Below are 22,758 nucleotides of genomic sequence, written 5' to 3'. Positions count from 1 at the left end.
TCTTTGGAGTCATCTGTCTTTATTTATAGGCTACAAATTATTCAGAATATGTTTATTATTGCATTTAGAATCAATAATATCTTGACCTCCTATGATTCCCTGACCCAGCTCATCGCCCATCGCTGTGTTCGGTGGCGTCGCCTGACGGTCGCCCCCGGTAGTTCTCCGGTAGTCCCCCCCCCCCCCCCCATCAGTCAGACCGTCCCACCGCCGCCCGGAGGAGCTGCTCAAGTTCACAAACCGCTGGCTGTGTTTAGTTTGGATGGGCTGTCCCACGGTGTGAGTCTTTGCGCCGCTTTCACTATTGTTGTGCGCTGGATGGACAGACTGACCTCAGATCAGCTTCAGATTATATTTCCTGGGCAGCACGGGATCAAACATTTAAACTTGAAAACTTTTTGAGCATTTTGTGGCTTTGTTTCTCAATCAGAGTGACTTTTGTTGATGGCGCGGTCTAACCAAGATGGACACGGGTTGTCTGCCGGCTGGAGACTAGATCACTGCCTCATTCACTAAATCTAAATGTAGACTTTATTTGTTTATCCGCAGGAAACGCATTATCCATCAGGTGGATGTAACCGGGCTGGGCCATTTCCACCCCAGAGGTCACATCCTATAATGAACATTTTCCCACTGAAGTTTCGGTGAACTTTTCCCACGACTCGCCATGTCGGGAGTGGTCCGCACCCTGAGCCGCTGCCTGCTCCCGGCCGACGCCAGCCGGGACCCGGGCGGCAGCAAGGAGAGGAGCCGGGAGAGGGACGCGGCGCAGGAGCGGGAGGCGCGGCGCAGGAGCCGGGAGATAGACGCGATGCTCGCCCGAGAGAGGAGAGCAGTCCGCCGGCTGGTGAAGATCCTCCTGCTCGGGGCCGGAGAGAGCGGAAAATCCACATTCCTCAAACAGATGCGCATCATCAACGGGCAGGAGTTTGATCAGAAGGCGCTGCTGGAGTTCCGGGACACTATCTATGAGAATATACTGAAGGTAAGCACAAGGTTTCATGGGAAATAAACAGCTTGAGGCCTTCAGGCAAACTTGATAGCCCTGAGTAAAAAGTTTAATCTTCCTCTATATAAAAGGCTATCTGCTGTCAACGCGTTAGGTTTTCTTTTTTTTTTATTTTGATTTTGTGTTTGTTGAGAACTTTCTTGAACAACACAAAGAGGTTTGTTGACATAGTACATATTTTTATCCTGAAGTGTGTATATGTGTGTGTGTGTGTGTGTGTGTGCTCCCCCTTTGTTTGCTGTCATGGCTGGGCCTCCTTCACCAGCTAACAATACCAGACTATTCCTGAGGGATGAGCACATCCGCCCTTAGTGCCACACACAGCCCAGGCGAGGATGATAAGAGCCTGCACTTCTGCACAGCCCAGGCAGTATGCAGTACCCTGCCCCGAATACCAGCACACAGTGGCGGTCCTGTCACGGGATCAGAACAGAAAGCACCCCCACCCCCCACTCCCCATACACTCACAACCCACCACCATCAAAAACTGTACGGTGGGTAGGAGCAGATAGAAGAGGCAACAACAAGCGAGTGGAAATCTTGTTGCAACATTTGTCTGCCCCCAGCACACGTATTTGCACCATCACATAGAAATACTAACAAGATTGTACATGCCTGTATTCCCCTCACCCACCCCGCCATTGTTTGGCATCCTGAGAAACCTTCTATCTCTTGTAGCAACACAAGACAGATAGTAGTATCAGAGTTGCTGCCACTAGCCTGACAGATGTTTTCATTAATGATTAATCTCTCTAGTATTTTTCCAATTAATCCAGTCATCATTTAGTCCAATAATCAGAAAGCAGTGAAAACTGTCCAAAGTGACGTCTTCCACATACTTGTTTTGTCTGATTGATAGTACAAAACCCAAAAGCATCTGTCAGTCTGAATATAAGATAACAGTTAATGGTGAAACGTGTTCCAGTGCAGGTTCCTAGAGTCCAGGCTGACATCTTGCTTCTCTGGTCGACTGTCAGAAAAATTCAAAACCCAACGCAGACTGTGAAGAAACGCGGCAAACCTTTACATTTGACAAGCTGAAACCAGAGGCTGGCAATTTTGCTTGACACATGCTAAAGATCCATCGTCAAAATTCTTGCAAATTACTTTTCTGTCAATTGACTAATCAATTAAGACCCAGATATCTAGTATGCCTATTGCCTTTAAGTGGCTTTAATGTTGTAAAAATAATCTTATCCACGCTGCAGGATGCATCATTTACAGGCCAGCTAAAGATGATGCTCATTATTGACAAATCTGGTGATTATTTTCTGAATTACTCAATTAATTGTTTATAGATGTCATCAAATTGCTAAAATTATGTGACCTAGTCTAAAACCAAAAGATAAATAGTTTACAGTCACATAAGATAAAGAAAAACACTCACAACTGAGACACTGGAACCAAGGATTTTTTGATTAATTCATTAAGTTTTGCTTAAAAATTACTCAAACAGTTATCAGTTATCAAAATAGTTACTGATTAGGTTTAATCGATTGTTTCAGCCCTTTCTGCATCAATTATGGCAATTATAGACCTGGAGGTGAGGATATGCTAATTAGTTATTGTAAATAACGTGGTCTCATTACCCATCAAAAATTATGTTAAAACTTAATGTATCTGAAAAAATTACTTCACCACAATATAAAGTGAACATGATTCCATGAATGAAGCCGACACCTGCTGGTGGTTTGACTGAGTTCCTGTCTACGGTTTGGGGCGTTAGTGGAGGATCAACTTCATGGGAACCTAAATAAAGAGATGAAGAACAAAGCAGGAAGGAAGAAGGGATAAAGGTGAAAGAGAACACACAGGTGTGTGGCACACACAGTTTGGCTTATAAAGATAAATAACAGAGGTGGAGTTCAGGTGTGGTCCCGCTCCTTGAGGTTCAGTAATTATACCTCCAGTAACGGATAAAGCTCTGGTATAATCCTTGTCAAAGTGGAATCATTTATTTCTCACGAGTTAAACTGAAAAAAAACTGCGGCCTGGTTCGAGTTAGGTAGCGGGGAAACAGCTTTACACTCAAAAGTGGACCAATGAGTATCCGTTTATTTACATGCTTTACATTTTGTAAATACAATCATCTATCTTTAACTTCTTTTTTCTAAATTTAGAGCATGTGATCTTTTATTTCATTAAAGGAGCCATTTGTAAGTTTTGTACGCTAGTCAGCCAGCCCCAGCCTATCTTGTCACTTTCCAATAGCGACTCACTGTAGCCTCCAGTCTGAAGACGTAGCTCTGCTCAGAGTTTTATTACCTCTGGTCTTGTAAACACAACGATGGTTAGAGCTCTTGTCAAGCGACAGTCACCACCACCTGGCAAGAAAACACGCTGAGCGGCAAAGAAAAGGCTTTTCTTTTCTCTCTTTCTCTGGTTGTCATTATTTCTTTATCATTATTGCTTTCTTGCTTGACTCAATTTTTGTCGAAACCCCATCAATCAGGGTTGATGTTTCAAGTTCAGTGTTTGAAAACTGTGTGTGTCTTACACAGAGTGCAATTGGCTGATTTGTCTTATCTTAATCAACAAATGTCCTTTAATTTTCCCTTTTAATTAGCTTTAAAGTGAGGCTGTACAAGCTCTTAAAGAATTAGTCACATTTTCCTTCTCTCACAAGTAAAAAGTTGAATTCATTAGCAATAAAACACACTGTTGCTCAGCTCAGTGCACTCACGAGCTTCTCTGCTACAGGCTCACCTGGTCTGGTATGACCAGTAGCTTGGTGGCTAATGTTATGTTAACAAACTTTACATAGATATTGTTGTGTCAGTTACTGAGTCAGTTCATAAACTATGTGTCTCTTCCCCATCTAGTACTATGTTTTAGCATTTACCATTATCCAGTTATTGTCACAACAGCCACTGTTTAGCAAAGGAATTAGCAAAACTGATATATCGGCTAAATCATCATCGTCCAATCTCTCTTTTTTTTGTTTATTCTTTATCAGCTTGGTCCAACCCCCCATTCAAGCTATTGAAGCCCCAAACTCAGCATGTTTGGCATGTTGGGAAACTCACAGGAATTAAAAAATAAAGTTCTGTGGTTTTCAAGACAGTTTGTGCTGATTAAACTGAGCAGATTGAAGAGGTTAATCACTACTTAATACTTGTTTGTTTCAGGGCAGGGCAAAGAGGCACTGATTACATGATTGGATATTGTATTCTGACAGTTTTTGAGGTCTGCTCTACAGTGGGCGATGTTCTACGTTTTGAGAAGACAATGGGGGCACAAAAGGCAGAGGAGGGTGGTGCAGTTCATGGGGTGGACAACATCAGTACAGGACGGCAGTTACTGTATAATTATAAAATAGTGATAAAAGACGCAGGCCTCTGACACTCCCGGACAGCTTGTAGGCGGCTACTAACAATGCCATCGACCACATCGTGACTGTAAAAGTACAAGTTGCCAGCTCCATGTAGTCAGGGACTGACGACCAGTGACACCTAAGACAAGCTGGTCTTCTGACAAATTCTGTGTCTCTTTCGACTGGTGTTGCCCTCTGTGCTTGGGGTAGGGGTGAGGTTGTGAAATAGTTCCTGTATTCTGGCGTTTCTGGTAGTTATCTAATAGCAATGCCTACTGTATATGTCAAACAGACAGACAGGTTCAGGTTCAGAAGACTCAAAGACAGGCTGTCCTGTCCAGTTTAGAGGCTGAGTCCTGTGAAAGGATGCTGTCCACATACTGGAGGACAGGCTGCACCTACAGCATCAGAGAGATGCTAAATGAATGCTGCATTCATGAGGCCTTTTCACGGTTAAACGTTTCCATGTTCATCACCAGTAAGTCCTCTTCAAACAGACAACAACGTTGAAACACCACAGTAAGCTAGGATTAAGGTAAATTAAACAAGCGTTTACAGTAGGAGTTGTGGAATTTCCCTTTAATACATGAGGGACAAATAGATAATAATCCACCAGAATAAAGATTAAGGCGTCTTTATAATGCCCATCTTATCTGTAAATCAACATAACCAGAATGCCAACAGGAAAAAGGAAGGTTTATGAATGACTGCCATTATATACTTTTATTTTTGTTTGTCTAGTAGTTTAAATGACCTGTGTTACAGGTTCTTTCACAAGATAAGTTTACAAAGATCACCTGAATGCCCTAATAAAAAAAAAAAGCCCAGCTCACACGAGAGAATGGGGAGGATACTCTGGTATTGTGCTCCAAATTTGGGCAAAAAAAAAAAGGCAGCATTTCTTGGCCGAATTTGGAGGAGGCTTTGAAACAGGACAAGCCTGGTCAACTTGATATGGCGTTGTCGTATTTGGTGTAGAAATGTAAACTATAAAGGCACGCTAGCTGACTACAGACTTATTACAGGAGGGAAAGACAGACGGACACGCTGGCAGGGAAACGGACAGCATACAGGAAGAGAGACAGACAAGAGTGAAGTGGAGTATTCAGATTAGTAAATTGATAAGTTTTGTGCTGGTTCCAAACAGAAAAAAAGTAAATGATTATATAGACAAAAGTCATGACTGGATGTGACTCAAGGCTTCATCACAGTGACTCTCTGTTAGTAATTTCACCACCAGCATGCTGGTGTTGGATCTCATTGTGTGTCAGATCATGGTTACATGTGTGTGTCTGTGTTTAACACGAGTCACAGTCTGGGGTTTCCTCGGTCGTTTGAGTTGTCGCCTGTTTTACTCGTTCCTACTACAAAAAAAAACATAAACATGAAAAAAAAGTAGTAAATGAGGGATCAGACTTAAAAACACACCACAGCGCTTAGTCTCAAAGAGGCACCCCGGGCAGACACACACATACACAGTCTCACATGCCACAAACATACACACAGAGTAGCTGCTGTCTTCCTTTCTTTATTGTATTTGACTGTTTTACTCCTGTTGTACACACACCTATCTGAGGGGGGCTCTCTTTGATTTTCCTGTCCAAGGTTTCTCTCAAATTTTTTTTTCTCGCTTTGGGTTTTTCTCAAGATTTTCTTTGTCTTTGTAGAGATAGAGTTGAGCTGTGTCAGGGACTTGATGTTGTGGGCACATAACACCTATTGAATATGACATTAAGCTCTACAACTTTGGCGTGACTATTGCACAAGAGGTTAGGTTGTCATGAGTCATTGACAGACACACACACCACACACACACACACACACACACACACACACACACACACATCTCCTAACCTGCGGTGACCCCTGAAACACTTCGCACTTCACTGAGAATGTTTACTACTGTGCAGAGTCCTCTGTTGTGTCAGTCGATAAACTAGACAATAAAGCAAACAAGCTTTATTAATGCAGTACATTTAGAAATTTAACATGCTATGAAAACAAACATCAAAAGTGACGAATTAAATTAGATTTAGAAAAAAAGTAGAAATAGTAAGGTACAAATAAAAATTTAAAACAAAAAAAAATGTTTAACTAAATTGGCTGCAATAAGCTTTAATAAAAAAACAAACACAACGCTGGATCTCAGTGTTTGTGTGTGTTGGTTACTCAGTAGGAGACCTCCCAAAGAGATCAGTCAGCAGGGTTTTTCTTCAGAAAACCACCAGCAGCTACACGTGCATGTGTTTAAGTGTGTGTGTGTGTGTGTGTGTGTGAGTCAGAGACACGTGCTTCACCATTAAACTTACTCCATGTTTACCAGTAATGCTACACTCAGTGGTGATGTCTCAGGAATCAGCACATGCAGAGAGTTTTTTTTTCTTCTCATCTGTGTGGTCAGGAAATATTTGTACAATATTGCTGACATTAGAAACAGCAGTTGCTGCACCGCTTCAGGCCTGTAACATGCTGCTTGTGCGTTTCTGCAGGGCATGCGTGTGCTGGTGGACGCCCGGGACAAGCTGGGCATCAGCTGGCAGATCTGCGAGAACGAGAAGCAAGGCATGCTGGTGATGTCGTGGGAGGGACGCGTGGGCGCCTCGGGGGTCGAGCCCAGCGAGTTTCAGCTGTACGTGATGGCACTGAGCGCCCTGTGGGCCGACGTCGGCATACAAGAGGCCTACGCACGGCGCTCTGAGTTCCAACTGGTGAGTAGATCAGAGAGGAACCTCCAGATTTTTTGTCTAATGTGCCCGCACAGCCGATTGACTCCTGACATGTGTCCTCTGCATTTTAAACTGGATGTTATCTAACACTAGTGATTATACAAAACTGAATATAATATTGATATTTATTTTATTTTATTATTATTATTATTATTATTATCTTTCTCATTTTGGGCACAGTGGTCCCAGATTTGTTGATGTTTGGCCTCTTTTTTTCATTTTTGCAGAAGCTTTGGTCAAATTTGCTCAAGTTTTCCTGCTGCACTTTCAGTTGCAACATGTGCTGTTGGGTTTTAGGGCGGTGGTGGTGCTGGTGGTGCTGGTGGCAATGCTCTGTTGTAGCTGCCGATCTACTGATTATTGTGACAATGAATAACCTTAAGATCAGCCTCGCATCAATTCATAATCCAACTTGTGTTTATTTTTAACCAAAATATGTGGATACATTTTTTTTTTTTACCAAATCATACTTTTTTAATATTTTTTTTTCCATTGGTTTGAATTCATTTTAAACTCAAAGACATTTAATAATTGTTCAGTTGGATTCCTAAATTGTGAAATTACAGCCTTCAGCTTTAATTTAACATTATTTATTTATAGACATATTTAATAAAAGACAGAGCTACAGCCCAGTCTTCTTCTGTACCCCATGGCAACTGCAGACCTCTTCATGTGGTTAGATAAAGGATGAATGACGGGTTGTGACAGTTTATAAATGTACTTACTGTTTATGTATCATTTATCAAAATGAGCATTTACAAAGTGTGTTACAAAGGGCTGGTATAAAACAATAAAATAATTCATGTGAAAACAGTGAAACATTTATTCCCACATATGTAAACATATGGACATATAGACATTTGCAGGTTTGACAGATTAAAATACGCATGAGGAAGCCTTACAATAGACGTGAGTTTTCACGAGCAACTTAAACGTTATTAAAAGAACATTTTGCAGTTTAAAGAAGTAAGTTCAGCAAAAGATCTCAAAAAAATTGTACTGGTCTTCAGTCACAGATATTTCAGACATAGCCAAGAGATTGAAATCTTACATAATAATGTCTCAAACTGTACATGTAGTAGTCTATGCCAGTAGTTCCCTGCCTTTTAACTTGTGACCCCCTAAATTAAAGCAATAGCCCCTGATGACCCATCGTTACAGTTTGCATCTGCCTGTCTTAAAACATCTTTAACTAAAGAGGTTGTTTTTAATTAAAATATTTTTTCCAGCATGAGGAGGAAGAATTATTTAGTTATTCACAAAAAATAAATTGTTCAGTCATTTTTCTGCTTTGCAGTGACCTTGTGACCCTTTGGGTGGGTCCTGACTTCCAGGTTATGAAGATAAACCACTTTCACTAATTCTCTTCCTCTGCATCAAAAACCAGCCTCCACTTCACTCACTGACTAAGAGTCATGTTTACTCATAGACTACTCACTGGCTGAGACGATGCTTCTCTTCTAATGCATCACAGTAGCCAAAGAGCGTCCAGTGAGTGACCTATGTCCGAGCAAGACTTCACTTATTTATCAGTGGAAAATGTAACATCTCCTTTTCTGTATCAGTGTAATGGCAAAAAGCAATTTCTGGTTAAAAGTGTGAAGTCAACCTTATTTAAAATACAGAACAAATAACATCCTGGATCTGAATACAGCCCAGGATCTTTGACACTCATCATTCCTCTCCATCGTTTCTGTCTCACTCTGCTGTGAACTGTCAAATTGAAGAGTAATGGCAAGAAAACCAAACAAAAAAAAAAAACCTTTTAACTTTGTATGTTTTTTAGTTCTGTAGTCCCTGTGGCTGTGAACCTCAAATGTTTTTAGACGTGAATGTTTCCACATCACTTCAGTGACGTCAGCAGTGGAGAGCAGCAGCTCTCCTCATGGTAACTGATTTAGCACAGCCAGTCCTCACAGCGCTGATAATCACTGACATGCTCTCAACTTCAGATGAATCAAATGGATAATATCGGAAATGTTTTTACCCATCGACTCAGTGAAGCAGCGCAGCACTGTGTGAAACCTGCGGAAATATTTCTTGTTTTTTTCTGAGTAACTTACCTCTCTCCTTTTATTGTTTGGCCACTTTCCAAATATGTAATTATTTTTCTCTTGACTGGAAATGGAGCCAGTGAAATAGAGCCCTGTGGATTTTCATCTGCTACACTACACTGCAACCAAACACAATTTGAAATGGCTTGTAAATTGCAGTGTCATTCTTTTTCCTTTTAACCTTAATATTTTAAACAGCCACTGAACAAACGTGGTAGGATGCACACAACACTTTCTCTTAACTAGTCACAGTGAATGGATGGAAAATAAGGCAGTATTTATTATTATTTTTTGAAAATGCCAGAATTTTTTAAAAAGTTTAATAAAATTCTCACCCAAATGTCAGAGTGGTGGAGCACTTTATTTTTAAAATTTGAAATACTTTGAAATCATCATCAAAAGGCATCATAATGCTTCACTGGTAACCTGTTCCTTCTTTTCATTAAAGCCTTTTTTTTGTCAGTGAGTAGTGGGGGTGGAGGTTTAAGGGTGAATCTTAAGCTCTTTTTCCTCACTTACTTTGCAGCAATGATTTTTAGCCATGTTAGCGGCTCTAGGGACGGCAGGGTTAATCAGCCGCCCACTTTGGTCCAGATTGAAGATTCTCAGAAACAAGAAATGTGAGCGCCACCAGCGAGTCAAAGTCTTCACTTATGCAGTAAAAGGTCCCGACATCTGCGGGATGCAATAGCACAAAATCTTAATGATTATTCATTTACTGTAGCTTCATCAAGAGGTATTTTTGTTTTACTAGTGAAATGTTTCAGCAACTATGGGATCGATCGCCATGAAATTTGGTATTTATTTTGTGTGATCCCTCATCTAACATTAGGTCAAAATTTCAATTTATCCAGTATTTTGGTTTATTTGCCTCGGCTGCACTTCCTGTCCTAATTAGAAAATGTTAGCATGCTAAGATGGTGAATGTGTTAAATACTAACCATCTATACAGCTCAAAGCACCATTGTCCCTAAGTACTGCTTCACTGATTCACTAGAATGGCTGTAGACTGTTTTACAATTTTATGTCAAATGGGACATATTTATATTATATCCGTCGGGGATATGAAAGCTTGTCTTTTTGTTATTTAGGCTAATAAGACAAGCATATTATAAAAAATAAATCCTGCTCAGACCAGCTTTAAATAATGACTGAAATGCTTAAAGATGTCACATAAAGATGTCCAGAAAGAGTAAAATGGGATATCTGGCTGCTCAGTCCCATCTCCAGTCAGACCATCCTGTTTATTTTTGCCCAGATGTTTAAGTCGATCTCTTTTCTCTGCTGTCTGAAGAGAACCAAACAAATAGTGGCAGCTTTAAAGCAGCCACTTACTGTAGTTTAAAGAACAATTTGTGAGGAGCAGAATGGCTGGAAAAACCACTTGATGCTACAAGTGTCTACAAATATGCTGTAAAGGGGCCAGACAGACTGTTAATGACCCTTAATGGTTCAGCAGAATGTCATGAATGATTGCTAACCATATTGTCAACATAGCAAATGTCTCACACCATCGGCATCGCCAGATGGTCTTGTTGTCAGTGCGCTTTGTATCGGTTGTGGCCGCCAGTTTATTGGTTCTTTACTTAAAGTGACGCTGCAGCGATACAGTCTGCTCAGAGCTGCAAGTTTGACCTTTCACCTTGCTACACATTTATCAGTGACAAAACTATCTGGAGTCAGACAGAAGCCACTTCCGTCTCCCTCTCACTTAACATACTGTATGTGTGTGTGTGTGTGTGTGTGTGTGTGTGAGATGTCAGTGCACAGCTTTGGGTCAGACTGCCTTGTCTTATCAGGAGTCACTATGATAAACTAGTATGCTCGAGCTGCACAGCGCTGCATCATTCTGGATCAGTCTAGCTTACAGGATAAGGCCCTCGATATTCTTATATTTTTCACACTGTCGTAGCGAATCCCATGAAAAGACCAAAAACCAACTATGAATTGAAATAGCATTGTCTGTGTAAGCCTGAAACAGCTTATACCTCTGTGCTGTAGAGCTCCATTGATGTCCAAACACTATTAAACACCACACTGTTGCACTGGGTGACATGGCCTGCAGTAGTTCATTTTGAGTCAACCCCACATACACTCCCGCAGCTGTAAATACTCACAAGCACAAGAACATGTGCCTTGTAGAAATGTTTTTTCTTTTTCAACCTGAGTCTTATTTTCATAATTGTAGCATGACTGACTAGTGAGTCACGCTGATTTTTTTTCTTGCCACCTCTGTTGTTTGGGAAATGTGACTCCAGCTAAACAACATTTACTGGGAAAAAGCTTGCTTAAACCTTATCAACTAAAATTATACGCAAATCATTTAAATTACTCGTCTGCAAGTCCAAATGATAGTGAAGACATAAAACAACCCCCGTATTGAAGTTCTCGTATTTTACACTTTTCCACTGTTTTATGTGAAGTTTTGTTAACCATAAGAAGATATATTTGTGGTTTTAAGTACCAAAAACCACCTCAATGTCGTTTTACATCTCCTCTCTCAGTCTTCTCTCTGGAGCTCTGGTCAGTCAGCCAATCAGAGGACAGGCTGTGGGCCTCTCTTCTGATTGGCTGACTGTTTTCTGTGCAATTGAATAAAAATAAAGCAGATTTCAGGTAAACACTCAGAGAAACCGAATCCTGCAAGTTTGGATTATGGGTTCAGGTGAGCCATGCTGGAGGCATAACTGAGGGCAATGACTGTACAGTTGTGACATCACAAAGTTACAGAAGTCCTGATGGCTTGTTTTAAGGCTCAGTTTCTGAATACAGGCTGTGTGCATTTCTCTGTGGACTGAGGCTTTGATACTTTCACAGTATTTATATAGAACCTAGACCTGCTTTATACTCAAAAAAGACATGGAAATCTCACTTTATACAATATGGGACCTTTAACCAAGCTAGCTGTTTGGCTAGCCAGTTCACAAACTACTCATCTGTACCCATAACAAACATTTATTATTTATCATTTCATATATAGCATTATTCTATTACTGCATGGACAGCTGATCATTTGGTCCAGCCAGCCTCGCTCTCAGCCAGCCACTGCACAGTTCTCTTGCATTTCCATAAAAGACAAAACGAAAGAAAAATCTTCTGGTGTTTGCTACTACTTCCCTTGCATGCGCACACGCTAAATCGCCAGCAATCCACTGAAACAAATATGTAAACAAACCGTGTGTAGATGAGCTGAGATTTACAGGCAGCTGTTTAGTTAGCTGGCAAGTTGCCCAGTAAGTAGATCTTCTTACGGTTAACAAGCGTGATAGCTAACCCTGGGGCTTTGGAAAACATCAGGAGGATTGCACTGTTTGCCCCAATATATACTGTTTTGCTGGAGTCAAGTTTTTCCGAATCTCTATAAAAAAGAGGTTCCTAGTGCACAGTTAGCATAACCCATAGTCAGAATTCTCAGAATTATGAGAATAAGACCTGAAAAAATACAGGAATTCCCTTGTGGCTCTATAACTATAAATAGTACTCCAAAAATGCAGTTTGCTCCTGTTTTGTTCCTGTTTGCTAAAAACTGCAGTGCCCAGTTGTTTCAGGAAGTTACTTAAGCTTTTTCAAAACTGAAGTACACATTTGTAACCCTTTCTATAGATTTACAACTTCAGCAGAAACAAGGACTTTGAGGCCTGAGTGTCACATTCGGGGTAGTGAAAGTATGAAGCATTGAGATGGGCTAACACATTGTTGGTTTGGTTCTTTTCACGGGATTTGTTGACAATAAGTAAATAATAAAGTATCACTAGCCTTATCATTTCAAAGTAAGAGAAAGAAAAAAATGTCTACCGTGGAGTAAATGTGCTGAGTTAGAGACTCTAAACCTCCCCCATCTCTCTCCACTCTCGGAGAGGTTTTCCGGGGATACCATAGTCAGCTTTTCCCAGGCACAGCTGGAGCTGGGCCACAGGCAGACGGAGGGAGAGCGAGGGAAGAGAGCAAGAGAGAGTCCAACGAGAGGAAGAAACGAAGGGAGTGGAAAGTAGAGAAGGGCGGGGGGATGGGGAGGCAGAGAGAGAGAGAGAGAGAGAGAAGGAAAACGGAGTGAAGGAGTTGGAGATAGTGACAGAAAAACAAACTGAAAGCGAGCACATGTAAGGATTTTGTTTACTTGCAAGCTTCTCTGTGTTCCCACCACACCCAGATAACGCAGAGTTTGATATAGGATACAAATACCAAAACCTCCTTCGCCTGACAAAAACAAGGTTGTGTATCATGCTGTGATGGTAAACTGTTGCTGTTGTCTTCAGCAGCACAGACATCCTGAAATAAAGGAGGTATGAGTTTAGACGACACTGTATAGGGAACTTTGAAGCCCAACAAAGATGTGGAGAGGCTGTAAAAGAGGCCGAAACACACGCACAGACACAAACATATACTCCATATGGTGGAGGAGATGAGATTTCAACCTGGAAGCTGCTGCTGCTGCTGCTGCTGCTGCTGCTGCTGCTGCTGCTGTCAGTGAGGAGTTGTACTCCATGATTTAATATTGACTTTACTGTATGTACAGTAATTTATATATAAGTGTTTACAGAGGAAAAAATCTTTTTCCGTATATCCCTGTTTCTGGTTTGGGTGTTGTGTTAAGTGATATTAACATTAATGCATCAGTAACTATAATCCAATAATATAATATACATGATTTTGAAATAAGTACTTTTGGTACTTTAAGTATATTTTTTGCACTTTAACTTAAGTAAAATTTGAACGCAGGACTTTTACTTATAAGAGTCTCCCACCGCTGTGTGTGTGAGTGTGTGTTTATGTGCATGAAGAGCTGAAAATTGTTCCTGTGAGTCTTATTTTCAAAGTTTTTGCCACAATTTCTCCGTTTCTTTTGACAACATTGTTCTCACCAGGGCAGTTGCGGAGATCCTGAAACACAACAACATCAGAGCAACAATGTGCATCTGTGCAATAAACACAAACAGTCAAACAAACTTAAAGGGAATTTTAGGGAACAGAAGTTGTATGAATAAAAGTTTTGCATGTTAACAAATGCAAAAGCATGAAATAAAACGGATCTGCAAGGCTTAATTTTGAAGTGTTGTTGAGACAAAACAGGCAATTTAAAAATGTCACCTTGAATATTTTGACCAAAAAGTAATCATTGGATTAATCAATAACTTAAAGAATGATTAGTTACAGCCCTGGATTATTACTCAACAGATTCACACTGCGAGTTAATAGACCACTGTAGTTTCAAAGAATAGTGGCACACCCAGTCACACACACACACATTGCTAGTGACACATATACCTGTTGCCACACACACACACACACACACACACACACGCACTGCAGAATGTGAGCTTATTCAGGTCTTTACTGTAATAAAGCCCCTAATCTACCCATACAAGCCATGAATGGAGACATTCCTCCTGCCTTATTCAACTTCACACACACGCACACACACGCACACACACACACACACACTATAGCTATATTTTACAGTTTAACTACTTATGGATCTGCATTACAATGCACTTAAACTCATCCTTGTCCTAATAAAATGAATTTATTTTGATATTTAGTTTTACGCTTCCACCACCATGAATGATCAGGCTGTTTCGTTCCTGCTGATGGCAGTTAAAGCGTCTGTGGAAATGATCTGTGTGTGTGAGTGTGTGCTCATATATGTCTGTGTCTGTGTCTGTGTTTGCGTATCCCTTCATCTCTGGGAATTCCCCCTCTCCCTGCTTTTCCCTCCGACCAGCCCCTCCTCCTGCTCACGTCCCGCTGAACCAATCAGAGTGCCCGGCTTTGTGTTTCCTATTGCAGTGACACTGTAGGTCAGCGGCAGGGTCACGGGGTCAAATCTCACCCGCACAGGGGTCTTGTTTCCTGGTTGTTCCGCGACATGTCAGGGATGACAGCGATTAATTTAACAGCCACGTGAGGAGTTTTCACTGATTCTGTTTGGTCAGAAACTGAAAATCTGCAAAGTCTGGAAAAAAGTTACTGTCAACATGGTTTTAAAGAGGAATAATGTATAATACACTGTGGTGAGGCCCAAGTGTGTGTGTGTGTGTGTGTGTGTGTGTGTGTATGTGTGTGTAATGGTAGTGCTAAAATGACTGTGTAACTCGGTTCTGTCTGACTTGCTAATCCCTCCCTCCCCCATGTCTCTCCCCACTGTTTTCACACACACAGCTGTTTCCTGTTGAATGTGTGTGTGTTTAAGCGAGGAAGGGAGGAAGAGAGAGATTCAATTTTTAACTATTGTCAGGAATCATAAGTGAGGAAGAATATTTAAGGTAGTTTGAACATCACACACCCAATTTTTCATCTTAAACCCTGTGTTTCTACATGTTTTATGCACAGTTTGTGTTGTGAAGTTTTGGTTTAGCGAGTTGTAACTCTGTTTACTACAAATTACAAATCCCTGACACCACAGCAAACTGCTCTGCAAATCATGCTGCTGTGCTGTAGAGGTCTACCACTACCACTACAGTTTCCACTCAGTATGAGAATCAATTAGCAGCCTCTCAAAACTTTTTTTTTTGAGCTGTGTAATCCATTGCAGTGACGATGAGGCTGCACTTAAGCCGCACTACTACTCAACAGCAGTGTGGTATTGACAAGAATGAATGCAAGTGCGATGGATGATACAACTCAAGTTTCAAGAGTCTCTCAGTTGATTTTCCTCCTGTACAGAAATGAAATGAACTCAACTGATGCCTTCAAGTGGTTGTGATTGATATTTCTCCAATGTGAATGGGGTCACTTGTGGTGAAGAAGCTGCAGAGAATTATCACCTTTCCTCAGTTGTACAGAGCTTTATAGTGATTTTTGGCTCATTGCTTAACTGTTCATCAACAAATGTTCTCCTCAGGGTCACTCTCTCTCTCTTCTTTTGGCCGCAGCAGGCAGCTGTTTTCAGAGCTTTAAAAACCAACTGTACACTACCTGTCACTGTCACCAGACTGCAGACAGACACAGGCAGCAACTTCCTGTTGTTGTAGTGCAGCATTTAGAAGCTAAAGAGCCAGATATTTCCCCCAGGAGTTTCTGGAGACCGAAAGCAGAGTTTACAACAGAGTGATCATCAGATAGCCAGAAACACAACTCCAAAGGAATACTAATGTTGCTCCATACCTGCTGTGTGTGTAAATGTGGAACTGTTTACCAAAAATGTTTCCCCATATCATCTTAAAAGGTGATGAAAAGTCAATGTTCTGTTCACAACTTGTTTCCATTGCCCCCAAGAGGCAAAAAATCTGTTACTACAGGATTAAATATGGGTTTAAATATAGGTTTAAATGGCAGGAAAAATACATCACAAAGTCTAAAAACCTACAGCATTCATTCAAAATCTTAAGTACATAAACTTGTAAACACATTTGGTCGTATTCTCGTATTATAATAATGTGGAGTTGTAATTCTGGCCACCAAGTGAATATAAATTCAATATTAAGTCTCCTTTTAGATTTTTTTTTGGTCTCCACCAGTCCTGCGGGAAGTATGTGGCTCTTTTAGCAGCTAAATACTTTGTCTGCTATTTAATGCTGGACAGGCAGGGTGCAGTGGGTGCAGGGCTTTTTCCAGTTAAACCGAGCTTGGTGAGAGAGGAGACTGGTCCAGAAAAACAAAAGAATCTACAAAAAACCCTCTAAAACACAAGCTGCCCCTTTCAAATTACACACAGTCATTTGATCCATTGTCAATATCATAATATTGGTAAGTGCAGCTTTAATATCAGTTTACAGAGCTTTATGGAGCCATAAAGTCATGTTAGTGTCTGTGTGGCAGTGCACACTAAATGTGATTAGAGACAGCACTAATAAAGACGGGGCTCATGTGGACACAGAGACCCAGTTACGACTCCGTTATATCACGTGAGTCGCGCCAGTTCACGGTCCAGTTATACATTCAGAACACTGTGATATCGGTCAAGCCTCTCCATTAAAGTAGCTTCCGAGTACGCTACAAACGGTATGATGGGATTGATGAAATGATGGGATTGATATGATTAACGCTGGTCTCATGTTTTCTGTCCTTTGTTGCATCGACTGATGTATTATTAAATCAATAAGCTTCTATGAAACGAGAGGTAAACACGGAGAAAATAAAAGAAATCAAACTGTTCTAATGATCAGATGAAGTGGGTTAACTGGATTATTTGTGTCTTTCGAGTTTGGTTAATGTGTAATAAGATAACTCTGTTCCATTCTCAGCTCTAATGGATTTTTTTTTTCCTCTTCCTGTCTGCAGAGTGAGTCAGTGAAATACTTCCTGGATAACTTGGATCGTATTGGACAACTGGTGAGTCACAGTGACTGGTTAAATCTGAAGTTCACTCTGTATTGCTTCACCCCTTTCAACTTTTTAAAGAAGAAAAATAAAATGTTTATCTCCCTTTTTTTTCAGAACTATATCCCAAGCAAGCAGGACATTTTGTTTGCCAGGAAGGCGACCAAAGGAATCGTGGAGCACGACTTTGTCATTAAGAAGATCCCTTTCAAGATGGTGGATGTGGGAGGGCAGAGGTCTCAGAGGCAGAAGTGGTTTCAGTGTTTTGACGGGATCACATCGATACTCTTCATGGTGTCGTCGTCTGAGTACGACCAGGTACCATTCAAACACGTTCGCCCCCTCCTGATCATGTCACGCTGAGATTTTCAGAGGTTAATCAGACAGTCCGATCATTATTCTCCTGACTTCTGGAATTACGAAATGGACGAGAAACATCAGAGAGACACAACATTTGAGATTTACACAAAGCTCTCTTTGTGGTTGGCTGAAGAAACTTGATTGTTGCCTCAGTCGTGGCTCCAGTTCAAATCAAGTCATATGATGACGGCTGAATTCTTAATTGGTGCACAGATAAAACCTGAAAAAAAAACAAAGAATAACGTGTGTGTGTGTGTGTGTGTGTGTGTGTGTGACTCCAGGTCTTGATGGAGGATCGAAGGACAAACCGTTTGGTGGAGAGTATGAACATCTTTGAGACAATTGTCAACAACAAGCTCTTCCTCAACGTGTCCATCATCCTCTTCCTCAACAAAACAGACCTGCTGGTGGAGAAGATTCGCACGGTGGACATTCGCAAGAACTTTCCCGAGTTCAGAGGAGACCCTCGCAGGCTAGAGGATGTACAGGTACACACACTGATGATTTTGCGCACCCACACACACACACATACACACACACACACACACACACACACACACACACACACACACACACATACATACAGTAAGTGAGTGAGCACACGCAGGCTTTAAGTCAGTGCACACAAGAAGGAAGGTTAATCCAAAAAAAAAAAAAAAGACAGGAAGTGTGTGTCCCAGTTGGGTGTTCGACCTCAAAAACACAATAAGAAAAAGATCCAATCCAATCAGAGCGATCAAACCCTGTAGAGCCTCAAGTTCTTTTCTAAAGGAATCTCAGAGGATATAACTTGATAAGATGATTTAGCACCACCACCAGACGGCAGACCTTAGTAATATTTTTTCTTTAAAACCTTAACAGCGGTTACATTCTTGTTTTCCTGTTCTAGATGATACTTTGTTGGATTAGACCTGGTGCTGGTCTGTTTACCTGCCCCTTGTAGCTATGTGAGAGTTTACATCCCTTTTGAGTGTGATCAGCTTTACACATGTGTTGAATTTGGTCATTGCCGTGATTGCCTTTTGTATGAGTGACTTGCTGTTAACACTATTCATGGCTGCAAAGCTGAAAAGCATGTTAAAGCAATGATGTTGTAATAGAATGTGAAGCTCCATTGGCATTGATTGCTTTGGTGGTGTGTCACCTTTTCTTACTCAGAGAAACCAGGCTAGACACACGTTAAGTAACCTGTCATCTGTGAATTTACATTTGCATGCAGCAGGTCAGTCCATTGCTTGGGATTCACTGATTACTGATTTTGAATGCAGAACTGATACAACGTAGAGGTTCCTGACCTTTAAAATAAAAAACATACATATATATATATATATATATATTTTTTTTTTTTTTTTTTTTTTTTTTCTGTTCTGTTGTGAAATGTTGACAGTGCAGTGGAAAAAATACTGTAAAGCACAAATATTTTGAAATGTTTAGCTCTGGAAACTTATTTTGATATTATTATTTATGTAGCTACAAATATTATGAATTGCTTTAAAAAAAAAAAATTCCTTTCATCCTCCCATCCCACACGGTCTGAAGTCTTTGTCATGCAAATGTATACATGTAAAGAGCAGATGAGACGGTAATTTGTATACATGTCCATCTCCAGGGGAAATCTCATCCTAACTCAATTACAGAAACAGGGTTTCTCATATACATGACATTTAAAGAATCAAGTCCCTGTAGAAAGCTGCCTGTAACTGTAACTTAAGTGTCCCTGCTCTGCTCCTTCCAGGCGTTCCTGGTGCAGTCGTTCAGTCGTAAAAGGAGAAACCGGGGGAAGCCGCTGTTCCACCACTTCACCACCGCCGTGGACACAGAAAATATCCGCTTTGTCTTCCACGCCGTCAAGGACACGATCCTGCAGGAAAACCTCAAAGATATCATGCTGCAGTGACCTTCATGCTGCAGACGACGGCTTCTCTAACTGTAAACTGTGAAACCAGCCGTGAACTCAAGCCTGGAGGAGAAGGCCTGCTTCGTTGTGACGCATGTGAACACTGACCTGTGGAGCAGTCAGTTGACCCACAGAGTGGATCTAACTGAAATCTGAACCTGTGGAACCCATGAGGTGACTCTGGACCTGTTGGACCTACGTCGGCCCCTTGTGGACACTGTGAGGGTCATGGAGGACAAGACCCTGCGTGTAACCTGTAAAAATGTGTGTGTGCTGGAAAGACAGTCACCTTCTCCTATTTGTAGCACTCAAGTGTTCTTTCCTTAATATACATGTCAAGAAATGTGTAAAGAAAGAGAGCGAGAGGGAGAGAAATGAGAGAAAAGCACCAACTACATGACATGAGCACTGAAAGTGTTTTTCTCAGATGTATATAAGACTGATGACAACCCTGTCACTAAACCGAGTCCGACTGCTGCCTGTTGAAATGTAGCTGGATCAAGCTGTGTGAGCAGGAAGGGGAAGAGAGCGGAAAAAAAGAAAGGCAGAGTGAGGAAGAAAGAAAGTTTATAGTCTTGTCTTAATGTAAATGTGACAGAAGGAGAGGGATGAGGCTTTGGGCCTGTACTGGTCATATGCTGTGCTATGTGATAAGGCTGCACAAGTGTTCCTGTCAATGATCTTTAACAGAGGAAAGAGATCAGTCTGTCTTATGCTCCCCACTCTCTGCTGCACTGTCTTTCCCTCTACCTTCATCTCTCCTCCCTTACTTTATTCTCCTTATCCAACCATCATACAAGAGATGAACAGCTGCAGACAAGTCGTGTCCCTCTTAACCTATCCCTCTCCTCTTCTCTCTGGCACAATAGGCAGATTGTTTGCCTCCTCCCTCTGCAGCAGAAACAGCAGACGGTCAAATTAGAGACTCTTTTTGGTTTTAAAGAAACACACCGCTCCTGAACTGGCATGAATTATGGTTCATCTCTACAAAATCCCAGTACATGCACCACAATAGCCTGGACTTAACCTGAGGTATATTGTATAAGTATCCCCTTTACAAGAAGACTGTGGGATACGGTTCCACTGCCTGTTCCTGGTCTTTTGCCCTGTAGACGTGACGGGAACAGCAGAACATGACAGGGTCGAACTGTTAATGACTTTATTCTCACCTTTCTGGCAGCCATTGTGGACTTTGCTGTACCGACTGTAGCAGTTGGGGTGAGAGGTCTACACCAAAGGGCTGACACAAAACATCCAAACAATAATGAGTGAATGAAACAGGGCAGACTGAGCAGCTAATGTATGTAGATGATGATACACAGTGAGATCTGTTCCTCTACTATGGTATTTCTATAGTGGGGCACCTCAGAGGGTGTTATCATGCTAATAAAATGTGAATCCCATTGAGATCATTTTTTAAAAATCAGTTTTAACCTTTGGTTTGTCTAGTAATTGGACAGAAAAAGAAAATTATTCCACAATAATTTTGATAGTGAATGAATCCTTTGTTATTGATCAAGTAAACATCATTTTGATTTGGTTTTCTCCAATTCAGTAGGTGTGAATTTCAGACTGCTGCTGCCTTTTAACCGTTTTCTGACATTTTAAAGCTGCACTAGACAATATTTTTTATATCACTAATGGATTTTTTTTACTGTGAGTAAAGGTTGCTCATAGTGATGAACACGCAGAGAGTTATTAATCGACTCTGCAGTTCCCCTCAGTAATGTGCTGCGTTTAAGCATCTTTTCAGCTCTTTGTTTTGATTGTAGAGCTCAAAAGTCGGTTCGGTGTGTCACTGATTTCAAGAGCATTGTTTCCAGCTGCAGCAGGCAGCTGATTTTATTTTATTTTTTAAATAAACCTCTGATAAAGTTACTGTGCAAGACCTGATTTGCACCACACTGCAGAAACAGTGGAGTATTTAGCAGCTGAACAGCCTGATTGTTCCCTCAGGAGTTGGTGGAGACCAAAAACAGAGCTTACAAGAGACTGATGATTGAACTTAGATTCATCATATGACCAAGGACACGACTCCAAATATATGCTTATGTTGCTGTGTGTCTGCTGGATGTGTAAATAAGCAACTGTTTGCCATATCAACTTAAAGGTTCAATGGTGGGTTCACAGCCTGTGGCCAAAAAAATCAGTTAATGTGATTTTAAAGAGCAAATGATAAATCGAGCAATAAAATCAAAACAGTTACCAACAGATCAGTCACTAATGAGCATAATCACTAGTTGCAGCCTTATTTATGTCTGTTTCACCAGTGACAGTTACCTGGTCATGTAGCATAAAGAAAAAAGTACTGTTGCTATGGTTACTTGCGGTTTTACATACTTTGTGCACTGCTTTAAAATGGTGGTTAAACTGGTGGTTTTCAGCGTGTTGGTGTTGGTGTTCTTTTACGTGATTTTAACGTATACCTGTCAGCCAATCAGAAGCGTGTATTTTCAAAAATATATCCTTTCCCGGTTCCTGTGTATTATGTGGAGAATTTGTGAGATGAAAATACTGATTTGATCCCCGACATTTGCATGATGTGCATTGTGGTACGCAGCAGTAGGACACAGCTGGGCTGCTCCTCCCACCCTGAGTATTGAGTCCAAATGGCCTAGGGGGGAACGAGGCTGCTCATGAGCACTTCAACACGCCTTATGATATCGAACTGTGTAATTTGTCCGTTTTTGTGTGTGTTCATAGTGAAGTTTTGTGCATGTTTATACTTCCTGTACATAGAATACTGTAAGTATTTGCCTGACACTGTGTGTTAACCTTACAATACAAACGCCACTCGGTCTAACAGTATCACTGTAACTGTAATGTTGCTGTAACATTTGTCGTTAACTAACCTACCTTTTCCACTCACACAAGTTTTTTTGTAAGTGTCGTCATTGCACTGGATGTGTCCGAGAGAAAAACGACCAGAAGGGAAAACGTCTGGGGGCGAAAAAAGGCAACGAAACAAATAAACAGACGGCAGACTTTGAAAGACGAGCAGGATGGAGGCAGAGGATGAAGAGAGGGAGGTCTTCTGCTGTTGTTTTTTGTTTCCCAGTGCCTTGGCTCTGTGCTCTGTGGTGAAATACACTGCCTTTTGCTGACATGCTGTTTCTTTATTTTCTCAGTGTTGCCGTCTG

General features: G+C 41.1%; 1 protein-coding gene across 2 annotated transcripts; it reads left to right on the top strand.

The window, feature by feature from the left end:
• Nucleotides 1–520: 520 nt before the first annotated feature.
• Nucleotides 521–19,759, top strand: gna12a (guanine nucleotide binding protein (G protein) alpha 12a). 2 transcript variants are annotated; one of them, XM_071503424.1, is made up of 6 exons: nucleotides 521–985; nucleotides 6,812–7,030; nucleotides 17,323–17,373; nucleotides 17,479–17,679; nucleotides 18,003–18,209; nucleotides 19,457–19,759. In XM_071503424.1, exons 1-6 carry the CDS (start codon nucleotides 668–670, stop codon nucleotides 19,616–19,618), a joined length of 1,158 nt encoding a protein of 385 aa, XP_071359525.1. In that variant the 5' UTR covers nucleotides 521–667; the 3' UTR covers nucleotides 19,619–19,759. The 2 variants fall into 2 exon arrangements, with proteins under 2 accessions (XP_071359525.1, XP_071359524.1); XM_071503423.1 differs by having other exon boundaries at nucleotides 17,323–17,679.
• Nucleotides 19,760–22,758: the final 2,999 nt, after the last annotated feature.

The sequence above is a fragment of the Trachinotus anak genome, unplaced genomic scaffold, assembly GCF_046630095.1.
Source record: "Trachinotus anak isolate AG129_WGS33_773 ecotype Australia unplaced genomic scaffold, CSIRO_AGI_Tana_v1 ptg000019l, whole genome shotgun sequence".
NCBI lineage: Eukaryota > Metazoa > Chordata > Actinopteri > Carangiformes > Carangidae > Trachinotus > Trachinotus anak.
The sequence above is the reverse complement of the archived record's forward strand: the minus strand, read 5'-3'. Positions and strand labels throughout refer to the sequence as shown.